Raw genomic sequence first — 25,417 nt, 5'->3', positions numbered from 1 at the left:
CCATAGTAACTGGAATAGGTGACATACACACAAAAATTCAATAACGTGTCTGTAGGGTAATTTTTAAGTACAGGTCTATAAATCATGCCTATTATTAAATATCACCAACTATGGGCTGAGAACTTTATACTCATTATTTCATCTAATTCTTACAAATTGCCTACAGGTTTGGCTCTATTCTTACCCACATTATATAGCTGAGTAAACTGAAGCTCAGTGAGACTAAGTAATTTGCTTGGGGTCATACAGTTAAAGTCTACACTTTTTCCACCACACCACATGGTTTCCTCAGGAAGAACTATAGTTTAAATATGCAATAAAAGATGGAATATCTAGGATTTGATTACAGAAATCTTACTCAAATTTCTGATGTTTATCCCTCTCAACTTCTATAAGGCTACTTTCACAAAGTGCCTGTAATTATTTCATTAGCTTCTAGATGGTTTCCCTGCTTTCAGGTTTTCAAGGTGCAAAATCTTCCCATAGCCTGTACCACACTGAGATTCCTAAAACACTGGTAGTTTGGGTCTGTCTCTTATTGCTATCCTTGATGTAATAGCTTCATTAAAAATTCTTCATTTTTTCTGAAAGACTGAAGCACAAAGGCCATCTCTTCAAAGAGCAAGATCTGCCATTTCTTCTTTATTTGTCTTCTCATTTCTGTATTCCCCCTTGCACAGAGCCTGGCACATAGGAGAAGCTCAGAAACTATTTGATAGAATGAAATCTCTTGAGTACACTATTGTGTGGATCAGTTTTCTGCTTTCTTTCACTTTATGAACCACTTCCACTTTGCTTCATAAAAGGATATTTTAGACCAGAGATGATCCCTGGAACTAACTATAGATGAGCAGGTACTTTCCAGAAGTTGTTTCCTGGGAATTGACTTAGGCCAGTGACCACAGACACCCCTCATGCTCTTCTAAATGGCTGGAAAAGCTACATAAGTATTCATATCCCCTTTGTTGAGGTAAAATGAAAATGTTATGTTTTTCTTGGTTCAAGTAAAATTTATGGGTAACACACTTCACTGCTCTTACACTTGCAAAATTTTCTCCCAGATGGTAGATAGGTTATATCTCATTTTAAAAATTAGTTCTTACTTATATAAATAATACATAAATTATTAAGCATTATTCCCTTAACATCATTACTTTCCACAAATTATTTTTCTTCTTGCTGAAGTATATTCTCTAACAATTCTTTCTGAGGGTTTCTGTGGGTGGTAAGTTTTCTGGGTTCTTATATATCCAAAATGTCTTAATTTCTCCCTCCTACTTATATAATAGTTTGGCTCAGTATTAAATTCAAGTTTCAGCATTATTTTAACTCAACAGTTTGAAGATATTGCTGCATTGCTTTCCTGCATGTGATTTTGATAATGGAAAATGTGATGTCAAACAGATTCTTGTTCCGCTGTAGGTGGTCTTTATTTTCTCTCTGAATGCTTTTAGTATTTTCATGTTATACTTGATGCTCTAAAATTTCATTGTGGTGTGTCTAATTTTAAGTCTTTTTAAAAAAATTACTTTTCTTGTTTTCATAAGTCATCCTGCTTGGCAATCAGAGGGTCCTTTCAATCTGAGGATTAATGATTTTGTGTCTGAAGAGGTTTTTCTTTTTGGCTATTCTTCAACTATTTCTCCCCACTCATTTTCTCCAATTTTATTCAATGGAACTCTTTTAGAAAATTGTGAAAATGTCTTGATTGGTCCTTCATGCCTCTAATTTCATCTATTATTTACTTTTAAAAGTCTCTTAAGTTTTCATATTTGCCTATTATTGTATTCATAATTGCTTGATCTTTCATTGATGTGATATCTTTTCTTATCATTTTGAGCTTATTATTGTATATTCGTGTTCTTAGGACTGTTACTGTAGTGAAAGTCTTTTAATTTGTTGAGTCTTTTTGTCTACATTTCATAGGATTTTCTTTGTCTAAATGTTTGGCAAGTCTCTTATTATATGCTTCTCTTTGTAGTTGAGATATCATATTAGACTGTCTGCTTCCCCTGGCTATGCAATCTATTTCAGAGAATAGGGGAAACAGACAGAGGTACTATTTTCAGTGAGAGTGAGTGAGATGGAGAACATGCCATAAGGAAGGGTAACTTGATGACTATATGTGCTTTGCTATTTCTCATAAATATTGTTATTTTCTTAGCCATTGCCCGTCATCATCACCCAAGGCACTACCCTGTCTCACAGCCTTAAGCTCCTGTACTTATTGCTTTCCCCTGAAGACAGATTCCTCTGTTACTGCTTGCTGGTCCATGTGGTGGGTAGAGGGATAAAAAGGGGCTGAGTTTTTTGGCTTTTCTTCCTGTTATACAAAGTGGCTGCCTCTAAGACCACTGCTTGGTTCTAGGTTTCACCTTTTGGTCTGGAGAACTCTTGGGATTATTTCACCATCTATAAGAATACTCTCCCATGTGTGCCCTGTGCTGTAGTTCCTTCTTCAATCAGAGCCTATCTACTTCCCGTCCTTCAGATTCTTCACAGTTTTTGACCCACCAACAGTGATTTAAAGCATGCCTATATTTAACATTTTTTCCTTTGTATTAGGTATAAGAGAGCCAATGAAAAAACTATAAATAACAGGGGTTCAATAAATGTATAAGCTTATTTTTCTATGCCTTAAAAAACATTTGTAAGGAAGTTTTCTAGGGCTGATGTGGTTGTATTGTAATCACCAGGCTCCAGTTTATCTTGTTGCTCTGCCATTCTCAATACCTGGCGCCCACTTCCTGGTACAAGATGGCTGCTTGGGAACAAATTTTGTCATTCAAATTTTAACCAGCAGGAAGGAGAAGAGGATGAAAACATATGTGTTTTCGCTTTCTATGAATATTTCCTGTAAGTTGTACGAGATACTTCTATATTCTAAGTCTGATAAATATATCCTTTATATGTATCATAACTACTACTAGGTACTTTGCATCTGAGTCTAAAGTCCACATTGTTAAGTTTGTTCCACAATGCCAGTGGTTCTCAACATTGGCTGTACTTTAGAATCACCAGGGTAGCTTTGAAAAATAGTAATGCTTGAGACCACACCAGATCAATGAAACTACACCAGATCAATGAAATCATAGTTAAAAGTATGTTGTAAAAGCATCTCATCTGATTCTATTGTGAAGCCTAGGTTAAGTACTACTGAGCTACGCTTTACAAATTGTTTCTCTTTTTGACTACCAAGCTGTATGTCCTTCTGCCACACATTTTTCTGAGTAATTAATTGCTTACACTGTTTTACAAGTCTGTGTAATTTTTAAATTATTTTGAAGTACAGAAAAGTACCTTATTTCATATTTGCTTCAAGTTAAGAAAAAAACTAAGAAATATATCAGACATTAAAAATGTTACAGATTTGAAAATTAATTTATGTAATAAACCATATTAACAGAATAAAGAAGAAAATTATATGATTGTATCAATGGATATGGAAAAAGCATTTGACAAAATTCAATGCCCATTCATAATTTTAAAAAAATTCCTCAGAAAACCCTAGAAATAAAGGGGAACTTGCTCAATTTGATACAGAACATCTACAAAAGAGCCTCTTACGGCTAACATCATACTAAAATGGTAAAGATTGAATGCTTTCTAGGTAAGATTAGAAACAAGTTAAGGAAGTCCATTCTCACCACTGCTACTCAATATAGTACTAGAGGTTTTAGCCAGTGTGATGGGGCAAGAAACAGAAACAAAAGGCATTGAGATTAGAAAGGGAGAAATAAAGCTATCTCTATTTAAAGATGGTATGGTGATCCATATAGAAAATCCCAAGGTAATGACAAAAAACTCCTGAAACTAATAAGTGAATTCAGCAGGGTGGGAAGATACAAGATCAGCATACACACATCAATTACATTTTTAGATACTAATAGTGAACATGAGGAATGCAAAATTGAAACTACAATACAATACACAATCCTTTAAAAATGAGATATTTAATGAAAGTCCAACAAAACATGTATAGGACATGCATGCTAAAAATTACAAAATACTAAGGAAAGAAATCCAACCTAAATGAATGATGAGGAATATATTGTATATGGATGAGAAGATTCAATACAGTCAATTATCCCCAAATTGGTATATTGGTTTAACACAATTTCTATCAAAAATCCCAGCAAGAGTTTTTTTAGATATAGACAAGAGTATTATAAAATTTGTATGGAAACTCAAAAGACCTGGAATAGTCAACACAATTCTTAAGAATAAGAATAAAATGAGAGGAATCAGTACACCCAATTTCAAGAATTATTATGTAGTGACAGTAATCAAGACTTCAATATTGAAGGAGGCATAGATACATAAATCCATGGAATAGAATAGAGAACTCAGAAATAGACTCACACCAATATATCAAATTGATTTTTGACAAAGGTGCAAAAGCAACTCAATGGAAGATATTCTTTCCAACAAATGGCTCTAGAGCAAAACATATGAACAAAAAATATGAACAAAAAATGACATGTGAACAAAAAATAACAAAAATATGAACAAAAAATGACACATGAACAAAAAATATCACCAAAAAATGAACCACAACCTAAACCTCACACATTATACAAAAATTAACTCAAAATGGATCATAAGAATTAGGTAAAACATACGTTTATAAAAATTTTAGAATATAATATAAGAGAAAACTTTAGGACCCAGGCTTCATGAAGGGTTCTTAGGCATGACAACAAAACCACAATCCGTAAAGGAAAGAAATGAATAAATTAACAGCTTCTCCTCTGTGAAAGACCATGTGAAGAGGATGAAAAAATAGGCTATAGACTGAGAGAACCTGTTTGCAAACAACATATCTGACAAAGGACTGATATGAAAAATATATAGTGAATTCTCAAAACTCAAAATCAGAAAAAATAAACAGTCCTATTAGAAAATGGGTAAAAGGTCTGCTTGCTTTGGCAGCACATATACTAAAATTGGAACGATACGGACAGGATTAGCATGGCCCCTGCACCAGAAAATGGGTAAAAGGGACAGAGTCATTTCATCAAAGAAAATATATAATTAACAAATAAGCACATGAAAATATGTTTAACATAATTAGACATTAGAAAAATGCAAACTTAAATCACAAAAAGATATTACTGCACATCTATTAGAATGGATAAAGAAAAAAATGACAGGTGATGCTAGTGAGGAGGCAGAGAAACTGAATCTCTCATACATTTCTGGTGGGAATGTAAAATCTCACAGCCACTCTGGAAAACAGTTTGTCAGTTTCTTATAAAACTATATATTGCAATTACCGTATGACCCAGTAATTGCAATCTTAGGCTTTTCATTTCCAGAGAAGTGAAAACTTATAGTTGCACAGAAACTTGCATACAATTGTTCACATAGCTTTATTTGTAGTAGCCCAAAACTGAAAACAACCAAAATGTCCCTCAATAGGTGAGTGTGTAAACAAACAGTGGTATATCCTTACCATTAAATACTATTCAACAATAAAAAGGTATACATTTATGATACATGTAACAACTGGGATTTGTCTCAAGAACATTATGGTGAGTGAGAAAAAGCTAATCTCAAGAGGTTACATATTGTATGACTTCATTTACATAGCTTTCTCAAAATGATAAAGTTACAGAACTGGAAAACAGATTAGTGGTGTCCAGGAGTTAGGAATGATGAAGGGATGGAGTATTGGGTGTGACTAATAAGAGGTAGCAATAGCAATCCTTGTGGTGATGGTATAGTTCTATATTTTGATTGTGGTAGCAGCTCCACTTAATATATACACAAAATAAAATGACATAGAATTAAATATATTTTGCCAATATCAAACTCCTGATTTTGATATTGTACTACAGTTTACTAATTTGCAACCATTGGGGGAAATTGAGTGAAGGGTACATGGGCTTCTGTACTATTTTTCCACCTTTTGTAAATCTATAATTATTTAAAAATAAAAAATAAAAAAATGTACAGAGAAAACTAGATGGACCACCCATATACCTACCACTGAGTTTTACCCAATCATAAAAATTTGCCATATTTAAACACCTCATTTTTAAATTAACATGCAATAAAATTGACTTTTTGGTGTATAGTTGGGTGAATGTTAACATATGTACAGATTTGTGTTAACAACACAATTAGAATTTGTGTGAACCACAATTAGAATCAAATACACTTTTGTCACCCCTCAAATCTCCTTTGTGCTATCCTTTTGTAGTCACACCTTCACCCCACACCTAACCTCTGGCACACACTGCTATGTTCTTTGTCTCTATTTTTTGTCTTTCTAGAATGCCATATTAATGGTATCCTACACTATGCAGTCTATTGAGACTGACATCTTTTACTTAGCATAAGAATTTGAGAGTTATCCAAGTTGTTGTGTTTACCAGTAGTTTATTGATGTTATTGCTGAGTAGCAATTTATTGTGTGGATGTAGCTCAGAGTGTTTATCCATTTATTTGAGCGGTTGAAGGATACTTAGACTGTTTTTACTTTTTTGCAGATTATGAATAGAGTTGCTCCAAACATTTATGTATAAATTTTTATAGTTTTTCTATCGAGATACAATTCACACACCATAAAATCTGCTCCTTTAAAATGCACAATTTAGTGGGTTTGAGTATGTTTATAAGGTTGTGCAGCCATCTCTAACTACTATATAATTGCAGAACATTCCAACAAACAACCCCCGAAAAACCCATACCCATTAGCAGTCACTTCTTTCTCCCTACCACCAGTCCAAGACAACCACTAATGTACTTTTTGTCTCTTTAGATTTGCCTGTTTTGGACATTTCATATAAATAGAGTCATATAATGTGCGGCCTTTTGTGCCTGGCTTCATTCACTTAGCATAATGTTTTCAAGGCTCATCCACATTGTAGTATGTATCAGTAGTTTATTCCTTTTTATGGCTAAGTAATATTTCATTGTATGGATATACCATAATTTGTTTATCTGTTCATCAGTTGATGGACAGTTGTTTCTACTTTTTGGCTATTATGCATAATGCTGCTATGAACATTTAAGTACAATTTTTATGTGGACAGATGTTTGTGTTTCTCTTGATTATGCAGAATTAAATGTAGAATTGCTGAGTTATGTTGTAACTCTGTGTTTAATTTTTTGAGAAACTGCCAAAACATTTTCCAAAGTGGCTGTGTTAATTTATATTGTCACTAGTAATCAGGGTTCAATTTCTGCACATCCCCTTCAATGCTTGTTATTGTCTATATTTTTTTTTTAATTCGTCATCCTGGTAGCTGTGAAATAATGTCTGACTATGGTTTTGATTTGCATTACCCTGATGGTTAATGGAATTGAGCATCTTTTCATGTGCTTAATGGCCACTTGTATATCATCTTTAGAGAAATATCTATTCAAATCCTTTGCCCATTTTCAAAATGGGTTGTTTGTCATTTTATTGTTGAGTTGCAAGAGCTCTTTTACATTCTGGAGAGAAGTCCTTTATTAAATATATAATTTGCCAATATTTTCTTCTATTACATATGTTGTCTTCTTCATTTATTCATGGTATCCTTTGATACTCAAAAGCTTTAAATTTTGATAAAATCCAATTCATATTTTCTTTAGTTGTTTGTGCTTTAGGTATTATATCTAAAGATACCATTGCCTAATCCAAGGTCAGTTACAAAGATTTATACCCCTGTTTTCTTCTAAGAGTTTTAGTTTTTAGTTCTTACATTTAGGCCTTTGACTCATTTTGAGTTAATTTGTTCATATGGTTGTTGTGGCATTTATAACTTTCTTTCTCCACTACATACTCCATATTTGCTAGGGATTTTTGTTTTTATTTTGCTTGTCTGTTTGGGTTTTTTGTCTGTTTGTTTATTTACCCTGTAGCATCATCCCAATTTTTATTTCAAGAAAAACTGAGCCTTTGATAGTTTGCCGGTATTGGATTGCTCTAACTTTCAAGTGATGGAAATACCATTCCCTTTGGAATTAAAAACCAAAACCACACCAAGTCCAAAGTTGCAGGGAGTGAAGCAACTTTTTGTGAGTGGGTCATTAGGTATAATAATGATTGATACCATCTCTATTTCCATTCTTTGATAGCCTGGCTGTAAGAGAAATATAGGTAGCTAGTTCAGAGCACAACTATATCCATAGAACAGTACTTCAACTTCACAAGGTGTAGCCTCCCAGTTAAGGCCATAAACTGATTCAGTGTTAGGTAATGCACCATTCAATAAGGCTAGCTGCTTCTGAGAGATGGCATCCATGGTAAGACCTGTGAAACTCATGAATATGAGGCTACTGTCTCTCTTTTTTGGCTGACAAATGAATTATTTAATTAGAACGAATGTTGCAAAGATACTGTGATGATGAATAAGATAGTCAGTAAATCCACGGATGGTGGTATGGCAGAAGCCTTGTGGATAGCCAATGTGAGCATGTATAAAAAATAGTTGTCTATTCCATTGAGGGCAAACATTTGCCTCCCAAATGACAGTTGTAATTATACTGTTACCAGGTAGGCATATGGTTATACTGGGTTATGGTTCCAAATTAGCAGTTCAGCAGTGGTCTCTGCTAGAGGCAGACTGGGCACTCAGCAGGGCTGGAGCCAGACTAGTTTTTTGATAAGAGGAACCTCATGTTGTTTAGCTATATGTATCTTCCACCCTTATCATCATGGACGTTTTATTCGTCAGCCATATTAACCAAGCTCTGATGTAGCTAGGCAAGGACATCTACAGATAAAACGTCTACTTTCTCAAAAAATTTTAGGACATGCGAAGTCCTGATTTTATATATCAGTTCTATTTGAAAAGGAAATGCTGCTGTGCATGTTCAACTTTATGTGCTGGCAGATCAAATAAAACCCATATACGATGGGAAGCTTGGGTTCCAGGGTCATTCTGTTTCCCATGGTCAGGCATTAAATTCTTGCCTAGAGCACACAAGAAAATCAAGAGCTACTTTACAATATAAGAGGCTTTTCTTCAAAACCTTTGAGGGATGGGGAGGGGGTTACACAAATTATTCTCCTATTAGGACTTGCCACCATCTCTATATAACAACCTGAGCTGCTATAGATATTTTTGAGCACCACTGGATCTGTTGGATAACATGAACCTTACAGGTTCGATCAGTATTATGTCCATTGGGATGGTATGATGATCAAGGTGCCTAGATTAAGCTAGAGATCCAGAAAGCTGGTGAACTGCTGAAATAAGACAATAAGCATGTACTGATGTCAGAGGGTATACTTAGGATATATACTAAGGGTAAACAGATGAAAGCTACTTGTTTTCTGTTTTATGGTTATTGGGATAGAGAAAATGTCCGATTGGTAACTGTACATGAGGTTCTAAGAGCTGTGTTTATTTGGTGAGGTAAACATATCCTCTATGTTGGATCAGGGCATCCTAATGGTATAGCTGCTATTAAGGGTTTGTTTGTTCAACAATTAAAGTCCTACATGATCTGAGTTCAGTGAACCACTTATCAATAGGACTGATAGGAGGACGATAGCTAGGATGACTTCATATGAAATTGTTTGGACTACTGCTCATAGTGCTATACACACACACACACACACACACACACACACACACACACACACACATATATATGTGATACCTACAATTTTACGTATATATTTTTATATATAGCTGTATTCCAGCCATTCTTGCATTTCTATAAAGAAATTCCCAAGACTGGATAATTTATAAAGAAAAGAGGTTTAATTAGCTCATGGTTTTGTAGGCTGTACAGGAAGCATAGCTCCAACGTTAGCTTCTGGGGAGGCCTCAGGAAGCTTATCGTCATGGCAAAAGGCAAAGTGGGAGCAGACACTTCACATGGCAAAAGCCGGAGCAAGAGCGAGAGAACAAGAGAGCGAGAGAATAAGAGAGCGAGCGTGCGAGAGAGAACATGAATGCATGAGTGTGTTGGAGGGGAGGTGCCACACACTTTTAAATGATCAAATCTCTAGAGAACTTACTATCAGGAAGACAGCACCAAGTCATGGGGGATCCAACCCCATGATCCAAATACCTCCCACCAGGTCCAGCATTGGGGATTACAATTCAACATGAGACTGGACAGAGACAAAAATCCAAACTATATCAACATCTGTGTGTCATATATAGATATCAGGACACTAACTTTCTGTCAGATATCTAAGTTTCAAATATCTTTCTCAGTCTATTATTTATTTTTTAATGTTTAAATGCTGTCTTTTGCCTTTAGAAGCTGTAAATTTTTATGAAATCAATTTATCAATATTTTCATATAAGATCTCTGCTTTCTGTGTCTTAAATTCTTTTCTACCATAAGGATTTAAAGGAAACCTTTTTTGCTTCATTCTAATAATTTTAAAGTTTTGTTATTTATTCAGGTCTTTAAAACATCTGGAGATTATTTTTATGTATAGTGTGAGGGGAGTATCTAATTTGTTTTTTTTAATATGAAAGTTAATTGACTTAATGCTATCTATTGAATACTCTATGAGTTCCTTACTTTATACAGTTCAACAAATACCCAAACCTATTGTGTGTTAGCTATTGTTCTAGGCACTTAAAATGCAATATTAAAAATATAGACAAAAGTAGTCCTATTGGTAATGTGAATTACATATACCATTAAAGCTGTTAGAATATTTCTACCCTGTTGAAGCTTATATTATACCTTGAGGAAATATGTAATTAATAAGTATATTATATAGTATGTTGGAGATGATAAATGTTATGGAAAAATAAAGAGAGTAAAAATTTTTGAACTGTTAGGTTGAGAGGGAAGGTTGTAACTTTAAATCAGGTAGTCTAGGTAGGCCTTGTTGAGAAGTCAACCTTTGGGTGAAGACTTGAAAGAAGTGAGGTAGTTGGCATATGAATATTCGGAGGATAATAAAAGTTAATACTTATACATACTATATGCCAGAGTCTGTTCTAAGCACTATACATATATTTGCTCATTTAATCCTCGTAACAACTGAGAATGCTACTGTTATTATCATCACCTTCGTGTGACAGATGGGTGAAGTGAAGCACAGAGGGTTAAGTACCTCACCCAAGGTCCCTAGCTAATAATTAGTAGAATCAGAATTTGAACCTAGGCAGCCTGGCTCTAGAGTCCATGCTTTCAGCATTACCTTATGATATAGCAAGTTCCTGTTTATGCTGATATCTGTTTTAATTAATCTTTTTCTGTCCTATAGGCCAACACCACACTATCTTCATTACTATAGCTTTATAACAAATTTTTTGTGGGGCAGATATTGGCTTCTGATTTCTCTTTTCTACAATGATCTTGGCTACTCTTAGAGTTTTATATTCTTCCACAAAAATTTTGAAGTAATTTTTTGAGTTTCACAAAAATTCTTGTTAGGGCTTTTATTGTAATTTCTTCATATGTATAGATTACTTTGGGGAGGACTGTTATCTTACATCATTGCATCTTGTTATCCATGAGCCTGGTCTGACTTTACATTTATTAACAGCTTCTGTTATGTTCTTTGATAGTTTTATGATCTTCTCAATAAAGGCCCTATGCATAAACAATCTTGTAATATGTTCCAACCTCACTTCCTGTTTGCTTACTCTGTCCCACACTGTATCCTACTCTTTGTGCTTCTGATTGGTAACATAAACTAATAATTTTTTGGTATTTTTGTGTGTCTGTGTGTGTGTGTGTGTGTGTGTGTGTGTGTGTGAGAGAGAGAGAGAGAGAGAGAGAGAGAGAGAGAGAGATGGAAGAGAGATTTCTCGACCCTGCTCTTTAAGCTGAGTTTGATTAACCCAGACTGCAGGATATCAAGAAAGATCTAAGCCTTTCTTCATGATTTTTGCAAGATGCTTAGTCTTGTGCTATCTCTTTTCCTCAATGAGTCATCAAGCCCCTCAGGGGCAGTGATGGATGTTTCCTTCAGTGTCTTGCCTGTGGTACAGGGCACATGGTAAGTAACCAAAAGGTCTTATTGCTACATTTCCAACATGGAGTTGCTATTCTTTTTCTTAAATCATTTCGCTCCATTGAGCCCTCAACCGTGACTTTCCCTTGACTTTCAAAGTTGACTTCCATATTTAAAGATGTACTTTTCCCCTGGACTCACATCTGAGACCTTCTCTTTTGCCAGTGGCCTGTTTCCTCTGAAGAAGTGAGAAAGAAGGTCTTGGTAAGTAGCTGAGAGTTCTTTGAGAAGAAATATCTTTGTGAGATGATCTAGTCCAATTTTTGCAAAAGTTTTTTTTTTATCCCTGCAGAACATTAGTGCATGTTCTGGGGCAACCAAAATGTTCTGAGCTTTAAAAAATAAGTGGAAGCCCTGTATACCAAGTTGTTTTCTTTTTGAGACACATTTTATAGTTTATATTAAGGGCCCTGACAAGTTTTATGATAAGCAAAACTATCTTTGTTTAGCACATCACTTTTCAAACATTTTTGCCCACAGAATTTTTTTTCCTGTTTTTAAGGAACACCTCTTAATGCCCACATATCTCAAACAAGGTAATATTGATCCTGCCTCTCCCTCTGCTCTCTGGTATATATAAAGCAAACAAAGTCATTTATCCAAGGCTGTCTCATAAAGACATTTTTCAGCTTCCACAGTAGCATTGCAAAGCCTGGATTATGAGGAAATTTCCTCTAAAATACATTTCAAATGGTTCGTGTTTAAGTTTTATTATCCCATCCATTGTTGTATCTTCACTAGAAATAAAATGATTTTGAGTTCTGATGCAAAATTAATTGCTACATATTTACTGAATGCTTATGATGTGCAGGAAAGAATTTTTAAGACATTAACCTTGTTGGAATTTCCATATTTTCCTGTCCTTATTCCTTGATTTTTCTTTGCCTCTAGCCTGAATAATGCTGATTTTTCATGAAGTTGCCACAAGGTAAGGTAAGGTAATGACACATGGAGGAAAACAGGGCAGAGACATGCATTCCCCTGAGGTACTTGTATGGTAACCAAGAAATCAGCAGCAAGTTGTTGGGGGGACTTAACTAGGTAGGTTGCACATTTGTGGCTGTCCACTCAACTAACAGACAGCTCCAGGCTTTGCTGAGTCAACATCTTTCACAGAAGAAAGACAATCATATTTTTTATCCTACTTGACTGCAGCTTACAATAAAACACATGCAAAGAAAGTGCTTAAATACAAAAGATCAACAGCACTATATAAAAGGAAGTGTTAATTTTACTAGGAATCAGATATAAAATAATTACTGAGCATGGTATTAGCTCTGAGTTTCCTGGAAACCAAGCAAAAATAGAACCATGATAGTTCAAGGCTGCTACATATTGATGCATGTAGCCTCAATTGTGAAGATAGTAGCATCTCCCTACCCCATTCAACCTCTCACCTTTCTCTTTTGTTTTATAGTTCGGCCTGATCTAATTAGTTCAATTTGGATGCTTCCTTGAGATTTTTGTAACGTATTTTATATAAAGCAATCAGTTAGTGACAAATAAGCAGTTTGAGGAGAAATCTGTTAATATTTATTTTGTAGCCATCAGATTTACTTCACATAGAAAGGTCTTTGGGTTGGGTTTGAACTTCCAAACTGTCAAAGGTAAATGCCACATTAACCTTTCATTAACCAAATTCTTACAATAGGCTAAAAGGTTTGGGGTGTCGTTTTTACTTCTATCTTCCACAATATTCTAGAATTATTTTCCCTTGTTTTGTTCCTATCCTACTTCCTCTTAGTCTACTTTGTTGACTTCATTTAAAAAAAAAAAAAAAAAGACCCAAAAAGCAGTTGTTGGACACTTGAGCTAAACTGCCTTAAAGAATCTGCAGATTTTATTTATTTATTTTTTTCCACTCAAGAGGGTAAAAAGAAGAGAGCTACAATTTCTAAGCCTGGATTGGCTGTCTGAGTCTGGCCCCCAGGCAGATTAGGCCAAGGTTTTGGCCAAGTGAAATTGCCAGTTTTCTAAAAGAAAGGGCTAGCACATTGCTCATTAGAGCATTCTGATTTTGTCTGCGCAATCTTTTTGCTACCCTGCAATTTCCTGTTGGTTATAAATGAAACCTTTTTAGCTGTTAATGCAGCCTGTGAATTTTTTTAAAAGCATGTAATTAATCATAGGAGGTTGGGGGGATTCACCAAGCCTGAGTTACATGGGAGAAGCTAGACAAGGCACTAGGACCTAGAAGGCATCTATCCACCCTGGCAGGAATTTCTTGCTTGGAGCTCAGACAACAAAGGCATAGAGAGATTGGTTTTCTTTCTCTCAGCATCTCCACCCAACCAGCAGAAAACCGGTGAGTGGGGCTTTTAAGTGATTTTCAAGCAGAATGTAACAGATGTCAAACGGGAAAAGCACAAGGCAAAGCCTGCTCTCTCTGTCTCTCTGTCTCCTCTTCTCCTTTTTTGCCTTATTCTATCCGATTTTTTCCCTAAGCTTCTACCTGGGATTTTCCTTTGGAAAAGTGAGTTTGACGTTCCTTTGTTTTCATTGTGATGTTAATTTAGAATAATACTACCTCTGATCCTAAAGCAAAGCAAAGCCTTACTGGCACGCCTGGGGAAATGTTTGCTACTTGCCTTGAGGAGGTGGGGTCTCTTACCACTGCAGGTTGTCTGACAGAGACAATGCTGAGCTCAGCATAGGTCATGGTGACATTGGAAAAAAGGGGGAATTCAGCCTGGCAAACCCATTGGGCATCAGTCTTTCTTATTTCCTGTCCTCCTGGTCCCTTGCAAATATATTGATGTGGCAGTGTGTAGCAGCTGAGCCCTGCTTGCTTTGTGAGTCCTTTTATCTCCATCTGTGAGATGCATGTTAATAGTTTGGCTCTTAGGATGTCACTACATTTGCTAGCATTTGGGGCTTCAGTTGTATTGGGTTTCATGTTTTGATTGTTTGGGGTTCTTGGTGGGGGAGGGGGTTCAACAGAAGGGAGAAAAGCAAAACCTGACAAATGACCATCTTTTCCTCAGCTAATGCACCTGGGCAACATACAAGTTTGGGGTGAATTGCCTTCTGTGAGGGTAAAATGTCACTTCAATTAGGGTAGAGACCCAGAACAATGAAAGGTGTGCTTCCTTCTAAAGGTCCCATATGCTGTTCGGAGACTCATTTGTGAATCTTTCAACAATTAAATTATTCCATTAAGAGGTGTTGCTGCATCGGTGGGGAGGGGGTGGAGCAACTGGGGAAAAAAAATAAAAAAGGATTTTGTGAACAAATGATACCGGGGGAAGACAGAGCTAATAACTTGTTAAATAACTTATTTTTCTAATCCTTTTTTCCCCCTAGCTTATTTCTTATGAATGTCGGATAGCTGCACCAGCTTGGTGGGGAAAGGGTTTGATGAATAGCACAAAGACACTGGCTGTTCCCTGGAGGCTGTCCCTTTAAAGGAGAATCTTAGTTTATTCTGGGGGGATGGGATGCACACATTAGAGTAGGAAAGAGGGCTTGGAATAAAATGAAAACACTCCCCCTTCATAGTCATTGTACTGAAATGCAAAGACTGCTTCCTAAGCTGGAGATGCTAACCTTGGCTAGCTCCTTCTGTTCTCTTCAAGGGGAATTTTGTCAGGCTATGGATTCATTTACAACTGTTAGTCATGTGGGCATGTGTGAGGAAACAGATGCCAGTTTTAATGTATTTAGCCCGAAGTTACAATTTGATAGGAGCCACTGTCAGTAAGTCTCAGGATTTTCAGCTATTTCAAAATCTCCCCCTCTCCTCTGTCTGGAACAGTGCCAAGAGTGCCTCCCTCTCTATCTCTTGCTCCCAACCCCCACAACCACCAGCACCCCCGCCCAGCCCCTCCTTCTTCTCTATTAAGATCAATATTCCTGCAGGTCAGGGGCAAGCAGCAGATGGGTCACAGGCTTTTTTCAACCAGTTCTTTTCACAAGCAGCAGATTGCAGATCTGGATCTGGCTAATATTTGAAATCCCTTCTTTTTTCTCTCTCCTGGTCCCTTTTTGTTTTTCCCTCTCTTCACCCCCATCCCTTTCTCCAACGCTCAGGTCTCTGAGGTTCCACCAAAATATGGAACTTGATTTTGGACACTTTGACGAAAGAGATAAGACATCCAGGAACATGCGAGGCTCCCGGATGAATGGGTTGCCTAGCCCCACTCACAGCGCCCACTGTAGCTTCTACCGAACCAGAACCTTGCAGGCACTGAGTAATGAGAAGAAAGCCAAGAAGGTACGTTTCTACCGCAATGGGGACCGCTACTTCAAGGGGATTGTGTACGCTGTGTCCTCTGACCGTTTTCGCAGCTTTGACGCCTTGCTGGCTGACCTGACACGATCTCTGTCTGACAACATCAACCTGCCTCAGGGAGTGCGTTACATTTACACCATTGATGGATCCAGGAAGATCGGAAGCATGGATGAACTGGAGGAAGGTAATTTAAATAGTGGGTGGTGGCCCTTGGTGGGAGGTGGCATCATTGATTATGGTTACATTCTTGGGTTGCTTTGAAAAAAATTAGGCAATGTATTTTTCAAAACACCGGGTTGATTGATGCTCAAATTTCTAATGCTATAGACATCAACAGAGCCATTAGTAATCACCCTTCAGTCTCTGCTGAGGTTGAAGTGTGAGTGGTGGTGATCATGCATTGTGCTTATCTGCCAGGGTATAAAAAGGAAAAATCTTAATTGTAGCATTTACTCTAGATTTTGTTCATAATTAACTCTGAGTAGCACTATTGAGGCAGAACATGAAATCATTACAGTTATAACAAGGAAGGACATTTGGTTGGGTTAACAGAGAAAATATTATGCCCAAATTTTCTTTGAACTGCTGAGAAATTATTTGTGAATTGCAACTCATTGGAAATAAGCACCTTAAGAGCAGAATTTCCTGGACATATTCACAGAGAATTATTCTTTTAGGTAAGTGGTTGCTGCTCAGCTGTTGCTTCTAAAAAGCCTACTTTAGGGTGTGTCCCTAAGGCTGAGGTCATTGGGAGAAATACCAAAGAAAGCTGTAGGTATGTCTGGTATTTTAATAAAGACCATTCCTAATAGAATAGGAATTGACTTACTATACCTAAATCCCCTTATAACTTCTCTAGATTTTTGTATGGCAACTAAATTTTCTACGTAGATTGCCAAAAATCCCAACAACCTGTGTACCCACCTCAAAATAGGGAAAATCCCACCTCTTACCGGAACTTACCCAGCCATAGAGTCTTCTTCATGGTCATTTAGAAAATAGATCTTGGGTCACATTTTTTAACGTTCTATATTATCAAATCAATTATACTGAGGATGCTTCCCTATTTTTAAATTGGTGGATGTAACACATGTGATCAATTTGACCTAATACAGTGCTTTAAAGAACAGCCTGAAGGAGTGGTGATAATTAATGTGTTCTTCCTCAAGCCCCTTCCCCATTATCCAGCCCACTCTCCTCAATCCTTTCTTTCCCTGAGCAAAGGTGAGTTTAAAGCAGGCAGATCTCTAGAGTAACCAAATTATGAAATAACTATCAAGGAAGGAGAAATAGCACCTTAAAGGATTTGATGTGGGAAAAACCTGCCTCTGCTTCACTGCTTCTAAGTTTCTTATGTTCCCAGACAAAGGAGAATGAGGGTTTCCTTTGTACAAGATCCTACTTCTCTCAAATAGCTGCTGTTGCCCAAGTAGTCAGGCAAAGTGATTGGGACTAGTTACTTATAAGAGACAGCATCCATATGGTTGCTGCATCTCAGTCTCAGGTTCAAATTCGAGTTTCTTTCTCTCTTTCTTTCTTTCTTCCTTTCTTTCTTTGACAGAGTTTCGCTCTTGTTGCCCAGGTTAGAGTGCAATGGCATGATCTCGGTTCACCACAACCTCTGCCTCCCGGGTTCAAGCGATTCTCCTGCCTCAGCCTCCCGAGAAGCTGAGATTACAGGCATGTGCCACCATGCCTGGCTAATTTTGTATTTTTAGTAGAGATGGGGTTTCTCCATGTTGGTCAGGCTGGCCTCGAACTCCTGACCTCAGGATCCACTCGCCTTGGCCTCCCAAAGTGCTGAGATTACAGGCGTGAGCCACCGTGCCCGGCTAAGATTTTTCTACGTAGATGACCTTGAAAAGCAATGTGCAGGAAGCTTAGATTATTTCATCGTGTGCTCAACGGACAGGCAGAGGTTAATCCTAGGCCCTTCCTGACCATCAAAGGATTGACCATCCTAGTGCTTGTCTTAAAATAAAGGAGAGTCACGGCAACCTCGGCAACCTCGAAGGGTTTGAAGCTAGGTCGAGGGAGCTGTCCAACAGAGTAATTGTTAGGGTGTCTGTCTTTTGTCACTGTAAAATCCACATCTCAGTCAAATTTCAGGGATTTCTCCATAAAAACTTTCACAGACAAAGCACCCTGTATCACCCAATATGTCCTCATGTCCATGGACTGTGATATTCTAAAGACCACAATAGACATTAGGAAAGAGTACTGAACCAAGTGACATTGTATTCAGACCAAGTATTAGAATATTCCTGTGTCTGATATAAGAGAGGTGATATGCATAAAATTTTCCCCCAAATCCATTTTTTACTATTGATTTTTCTCCCAAGATATGTGTGTGTGTGTGTGTGTGTGTGTGTGTGTGTATTGGTGTATTACGAGAGGGCTGGTGATAGTCTCTGTTCAACATAGGTAGGCAATAAATGTAATTTTGAAAAGACTGCAGCTTTCTATTGCCTTGATTCCCTTTGAGTCATATTAGATTGAACTCCTCTTATCTGTCACTCCCGGGTGCAGTGGTACTTCTTGGTGAATTCCCGGACTATGTGAAGTGTGAATAGGGCTCAGTTGCATTTGTTCACATGTCATCTACAACTACAAGGCACAGTGGACCTCAATACCCTTCTAGTCCTGAGTACTGCCTATTCAGTCAAGAAAATTCAGGGCTATCTCTGGGATAGTGTTAAGAAATGTGATCAATTTTCCCACTGACACAGAGCCAAATGGGAAAGGGCACTGGGATGAGGAGGATGAAGACAATGTGTCTTTTTCTCTCCTATTTTATATTTTAGAACTGCCCATCTGGGAATGGAGGACAGAAGTCCTTTGACTTTGTTCCCCTTCACAAGAGGTTGAACGAAAGATCAAAAAGTCATACACATTGCTTTCAGTTAGACTTCCCGGCGTGAAATATCAGGATATTGAGTTCTAGTCTTAGAAACAGCAGATTATAATGAAAAAAAGAGGTCTTTGGACTCCGATTTGGTTCAAATCCAGGATCTGTCAGTGCTAGCCTATAAGACCTTGAGGAAACCATCTAGATTCCCTAAGCCTCAGTTTGTCATCTGTAAAGTGGGAACAATGGCTTTGAGGATTAAACAAGACAGTGGATATAAAGTGCATATTACTCTGCCTGGCACACAGTAGTGCTTAATAAAAGGTAGTTATTATTGTTTGAATTATCCTAGTTTATAGCTGGTTTAGCTACATGATCATAGACTTGTCCTTATCATTAATGTGACTCATGTTAATTATTTTTAAAATAACTCTTTAAAAAAACAAAGAACTGTATTAAGGTATAATTTGCATAACATAAAATTTACCCATTCAAGCGTACAATGATTTTTAGAAGATTTATCAAGTGGTGCAACCATCATCATAACATAATTTTGGACCATTTTCATTTCCTCAAAAAGAAACCCTATTCCAATTAGTTGTCACTGAATATTTTCTTCAATCTCTCCAGCTCTAGACAATGATTAATCTACTTTCTGTCTCCACACTTTTGCCTATTCTGGGCACTTCATATAAATTGAATCAAATACTATGTGGTCTTTTGTGCTTCTTTCACTTAGAATAATGTTTTCAAATTTTATCTGTGTTGTCCATGTATTGGCACTTCATTCCTTTTTGTTGAAGAATAATATTTCATTGTATATGTAGACCACCACATTTGTGTATCTCTTGTGAGTAATATTTTTAACTGTAAAATGGGACTAGTAACACCTGCCTTCTCTATCCATCAGGGTGGTTGTAAAGTTAAACTTAAATAATAGATATGGAAACACATTGACAAGGTAAAATTATAGCTACAGGTACTATTATTATTAATGATGTAAAGACACTAATAATGGAAATAATAATAATAATGATTATGACAATGATGTTAGTAAGGGGTTGTAATGATCAGTGGTTCCTAAACCTGGCTGCCTTTCAAAATCTTTCAGAGCTTTAGAAAAATATTACATTCCTGGGCCACACCCAAGATCTATTGAATCAGAATCCCCAGGGGTAGGGACCCAGTGTTTGTGTTTTTACAAATCTCCTCACATGATTTTTATGAGCACTTAGACTTGGGAAGTATTAGACTGGGTGATCTTGATGGTTCCATTCACCTCACTAAAGTGGTAGGAGTTTTGAGACATGCAGAAATCTGTTTTTATTTTTTTCTTTTTACATCTTAAAGGAATAATAGAGCATAGAACTCACTGTGTTTTCAAATGGCCACATTATTACATCTTTAGCCTAAAAATACATGAAAGTTTAAAATGATTGGTTAATAATCACTCTGGCCTATGGCACTCCTTTGTCTAGTGTCTCTAGTCTGCAGTTTTCTGCTAGATACAGAAAGTATCAAGGGCAGCATTTTGGATCAAAGGTTATTGATGTCAGTTTTCCCACAGTCCTTGGGTACACCGAGGGTCTTAGTGAAGTCATGTAGGATGTGGTCCTCATTAGCTGTATCCCAAGGAGGTCAATGAATAAAATCCACTGGTGGATTTTCCTTTTGTCATGTCTTTTTTTTTTTTTTTTTTTTTTAAGAATCTTTCTCTTTCCCTTTATGGCTGGTCCAATTCTTTTCCCATTTTCTTGTATATAAGTATCCAGATCAACTTTGGGGGTATCATTTATGACTAGCCAGTTTTTCTGAACTCAAATTGAGACAAGTTCAAGAGTTATTACACAGACCACGGGACAGAATATTTACAATTGGAACAGTCTTAGAAAATCTGAGCTGTGTAGTCACACTGGCTATGATCCAGTTATTTTACCATAGCTCATATGTTTCAATGAGATGAATCCACCTTCTCACTAATTTAATCTCTAACTACTAAAGCAAGTACATTGTCAAACACAAGAATTTTAAGATACCTGGGAGGGATGCATTGCTAATAGATATGATAATATAATCAAATGTCATTTAATATTTTAATATAATACAGTAAAGTGTCATTTAATATATTCCTTCTTGAGTCAGGAAATCCTGGAGAAGAGGAGAAAACCCAGGCAGAAGTGCTTTTGTGCTGAGAAGATACAAATATATATATAATGCTTTTGAAAATGGAGCCTTCTTGAAGAGAAGGGAGGTAGACATTAGATCATCTCGAGCCCACAGCTTGTTTCATTTTTGCCCTTTCAGCTGTGCTTCCATGATTTCACTCCTTACCCCCTCACCCTAAAGCAGGTTTTTAGTTCCAGCCAATTTGCACCCTGCTTGGCTCTGAAGCCAGCTTTCCCTCTAGGCCCCCAACTGGTAGGAAATAGCCCTTGGAAGCTGTGGCAGGATGGGAACCCAGCTGTGTAAAGGTGCGACACACCTCATCCAGCTCCAAGTGCCAGGCAGCAGGATGTGCAGGAGGCACTGAGTGCTGGCAGCAGACATTGAAAATGCTGGCAAAATCAGAACAAGGAAGTCTTAGTCTAGTAAAGAAGCGCATTTGATGTCTTTCTAGCATAGAAGTGGAGAGTCCTTGGAGGTGGGCAGCTATTTTCTTAACATTTAATTATCCTAACAGCTTTGTTTTCTCAAGCCTGTTTGAGATGGAAAAGAGAAGAAGATTCCTTCTTATGGACTCTTGGACCTAGAAGGGACTCAGGTGTCACCTAGTGCATTATCTTTGCTTTAGAGATGGCAAAGCTGAGACTCAGACAGATTAAGTGATTTCCCTAAGGTCACACAGCTTTTAAGTGCCTAGTTGAGATTTGAATCCAGGTCTGTGTGACTCCTGAGTCGTCACTCTTGACGATGATAAATATCCTGCCCTCAGTGGGCCTCTGCTGTGGCAGCAGCGGCTTTGCTGGGTGTTAGCATAAATCTCCTATATTTGGCATTTGCCACAACTGGAAGCCTCCTCCTGACCAGCAGGAAATCTTATCCTTGAATCACAGGTCCCCAGCAGTGCTCATGTCGTATTGTAATCGCAGTTCAGTTCCTAGATGGTTGCCCTTGATACCTTCTCTTGTTTTTTCTCTTCAGCTTCTATTCCTCTTTTTAGTCTCTTTCTCTCAGGAATTTCTTCCTCTTTTTCCTCTTTGCTCTTTCCTTCTTGTTCTCTCCTCTATTCCATAAGATTAGGGGCTTAGTAATAATAGAAATTTATCAAGTGCTTACTATGCTCCAGATTCTGGGATCAGCATTTTATTTTTATTTTATTTTATTTTATTTTATTTTATTTTATTTTATTTTGAGACGGAGTCTCACTGTCTCTGTCACCCAGGGTAGAGTGCAGTGGTGTGATCTTGGCTCACTGCAACCTCTGCCTCCCTGGTTCAAGCGATTCTCCTGCCTCAGCCTCCACAGTATCTGGGATTACAGGCATGTGCCACCATGCCTAGCTAATTTTTGTGTTTTTAGTAGAAATGGGGTTTCACCATGTTGCCAAGGCTGGTCTTGAACTTCTGATCTCAAGCGATCCACCTGCCTCAGCCTCCCAAAGTGCCAGGATGACAGGCATGTGCTGCCGTGCCTGGCCATGGGTTGAGCACTTTTTATCCATCATCTGATTTATGCCCCACAACAACCCCACAAGGCAGGTGTTCTTATTATCACCCTTGCTTTGGAAAGAAGAAACTGAAGGGAAGGGAGGTTAGAGTGCACAACTAGGAAGTGTTGGGGACCCCATTCTGACTGACATCACATCAGCTGCGCTTTTTCCATTACTCCATATTCAGCCCAACGAGAGAGTGGAGTGACTAAAATGTACCACTGGAAGGTGCTCAACATAGATTTGGCTGAGGGCTGGGCCCTCTGGAAAGTTCTTGGGTGCTATATGATACTTTAACTGTCAGTCATCATGTTCATTTTCATCTGGAGATGGTTAATCATACTCATACTTCAGAGGCTTAAGAGGTTTAAGAGATGGGAGCAAAAAAGTCCAAAGTCCTAATAGGGCTACACAGCTGACTCTCCAGAGGAGACTGGATGAGTGAAATCATAAATATATAGCTTCACATTTCCACACCACCAGTTGTCTGACAGTTTTAAAGTACATGACAAGTTATGGAAAACATCTGACTCAAAGGCAGTGACCTCCTGCAAGGTGGCAATGAATCTGGTGAACTGCTAAGTCAAGAGACCGTTTCTAGGGTTATGGGAGTTATTGGCTGTGAATATATGGAGACACTAAAAAGGCCCCTTCCTTCATCCTTTTAAGTCAAAAATTAAAGACCCCAGCCTGTAATCACTTGGGTTCGGTTGAATTAACCAGCAAGGGAGTCAGAGAAATCAGAGCTTCTCTTGGCTGGGGTATTGACCATCTCATCCTGGGTGTCCATGTATGCACCAAGTGAGTAAGGGTGCCTATCCTCACTTAAAATCATCCCTTTGTCCCCTTGTCAAGATAGAACTCTGGGACTGAGGGCAGCTTTGGAAGCCACTTTGCTTATGTTGGATGCCACTTACCCTCCCCCTCCACACACACACACACACACACACACACACACACACACACACAAATGTCCTCAAAGGTACCCGAGAGATTTTGACTGAAACTTCTCTTAGCATTACTGAGAAATTTATTCATTAACATGTCTTAAAGGATTTGGTGCTATGGCAAAGCAATAAATATTTGCAAAGGGAGTGAATTATCCGCCTGGTGTTTCTGAATGCAGTTCTCCTGCTGAGACCAAAGGAGAGCCATCAGACTATAATTGTGTTTAATGCTTTCTGTGCACTGGCTAGGGTTTATTTATTTATTTAGGGTTATTACCGAAAACTTAAGCCTGATTAAATCACACTGTTTCTGCAGCTCAACCTCTCAATGAACTTCTAGATACCTTGAGGCTAATGTGTTTTACTCAATGAATTCAACCTTTTCCAATATTCTCTCTCCCAGGATGAGCCTATCTCTCTTCCTATTTTCTTTAGCTCATAGTCCCAGGTGTCCAATCCCTTCCTCTTGCCTCTGATCCCTGCATTTCTTTGGCTATATTAGTCATTTCCTGTAGCCCAAGGTAAATGTGAAAATTACACTAGATCCTTCCAATCCATAAATCAGGCTGTATAATGTATTCTCACTTCTTTACCTCATTACTTGTGGCAGCCAAGGGTGAGCACTGGTGAAGATGACCCTGAATACACAGATCTTATGTGCATCCTTTGAGAGGATGGAAAGATGAAGGGTGAGTGGTAGAAACAGGAGAGTATTTTTCAAGGAAGAGCTAGGGTGTTTATATGTACAGGTTGTTATTTAGACAGTTTCCCTACCTAGTGTAGTGTAAGGGGTAGAGGACACACTTATACACACATATAAACATTCAACATATGCACACACATTTCACATTTCAATATTCCATACTTGGCCATATACTCTGTGCAAAGGACGATCTGGTTTCTTATCAAGTATGTATGTATGCCTGATATACAAGGTTACTTGGTTCATTTTAACTTGGCATAAAAATGTTTTAAATTTGAAAGTTTTCCTTGGTTCATAATATAACAAAGGGATGGGACTTTGAGTCCAAAAATAGGACAGGGATTTTAAGAAATAGAGATGTTAAAAATGCTCCAGCAATGCCCCTGAAAGCTAAACATCCTAGAAACTAACATAAATGTTTAAATTCCAAAAAAACCATATCAAACTTGGAACTCCACTTGTTATATTAAATTTAGACATGCTCTTTGTCCTTAGAACCCTTAGCTTTACAGAGTTCTTCAACTAGGTGTGCCATTATATTGAAGGATGTTTTGAGAATTACTCTTGAATTTGGATGAGCCAAGTTTTTAGCCCAATTAGGAATTGCACGTAAGTTTGGTTAATATCACCATTTATTGAAAAGTTCCAATCCAGTGTCAGTGTGTATTTGTTTAGTTAGAATAATCCATATATCTGCTATTAAACTAATCACCTAATCACTTATTTCTTGCCTTAGGGGAAAGCTATGTCTGTTCCTCAGACAACTTCTTTAAAAAGGTGGAGTACACCAAGAATGTCAATCCCAACTGGTCTGTCAACGTAAAAACATCTGCCAATATGAAAGCCCCCCAGTCCTTGGCTAGCAGCAACAGTGCGCAGGCCAGGGAGAACAAGGACTTTGTGCGCCCCAAGCTGGTTACCATCATCCGCAGTGGGGTGAAGCCTCGGAAAGCTGTGCGTGTGCTTCTGAACAAGAAGACAGCCCACTCTTTTGAGCAAGTTCTCACTGATATCACGGAAGCCATCAAACTGGAGACCGGGGTTGTCAAAAAACTCTACACTCTGGATGGAAAACAGGTAGGTACTTTTTCAAAGTACTTTTCTCAT

The 25,417-nt window shown here is 37.7% G+C and overlaps 1 protein-coding gene and 1 pseudogene across 4 annotated transcripts in view; both read left to right on the top strand.

Annotated features, from left to right (window-relative positions):
* Positions 1-4,920: 4,920 nt before the first annotated feature.
* Positions 4,921-5,018, top strand: LOC114675197 (U6 spliceosomal RNA; annotated as a pseudogene).
* Positions 5,019-14,199: 9,181 nt separating this feature from the next.
* DCX (doublecortin) overlaps positions 14,200-25,417 on the top strand; it is a 125,027-nt gene continuing 113,809 nt past the window's right edge. For 3 of the 4 annotated variants that reach the window (XM_015128025.3, XM_002806358.4, XM_028841836.2), the window contains exons 1-3: positions 14,200-14,237; positions 15,962-16,347; positions 25,047-25,387. In XM_015128025.3, the coding sequence (XP_014983511.1) occupies positions 15,984-16,347; positions 25,047-25,387 (705 nt within the window). In that variant the 5' untranslated portion in view covers positions 14,200-14,237; positions 15,962-15,983. Of the gene's footprint in view, positions 14,238-15,407; positions 15,629-15,961; positions 16,348-25,046; positions 25,388-25,417 lie in introns of those variants that run through there. The other variant, XM_028841837.2, reaches the window with a different exon arrangement.

This window comes from Macaca mulatta, chromosome X (genome assembly GCF_049350105.2).
Source record: "Macaca mulatta isolate MMU2019108-1 chromosome X, T2T-MMU8v2.0, whole genome shotgun sequence".
Classification (NCBI taxonomy): domain Eukaryota; kingdom Metazoa; phylum Chordata; class Mammalia; order Primates; family Cercopithecidae; genus Macaca; species Macaca mulatta.
The sequence above is the reverse complement of the archived record's forward strand: the minus strand, read 5'-3'. Positions and strand labels throughout refer to the sequence as shown.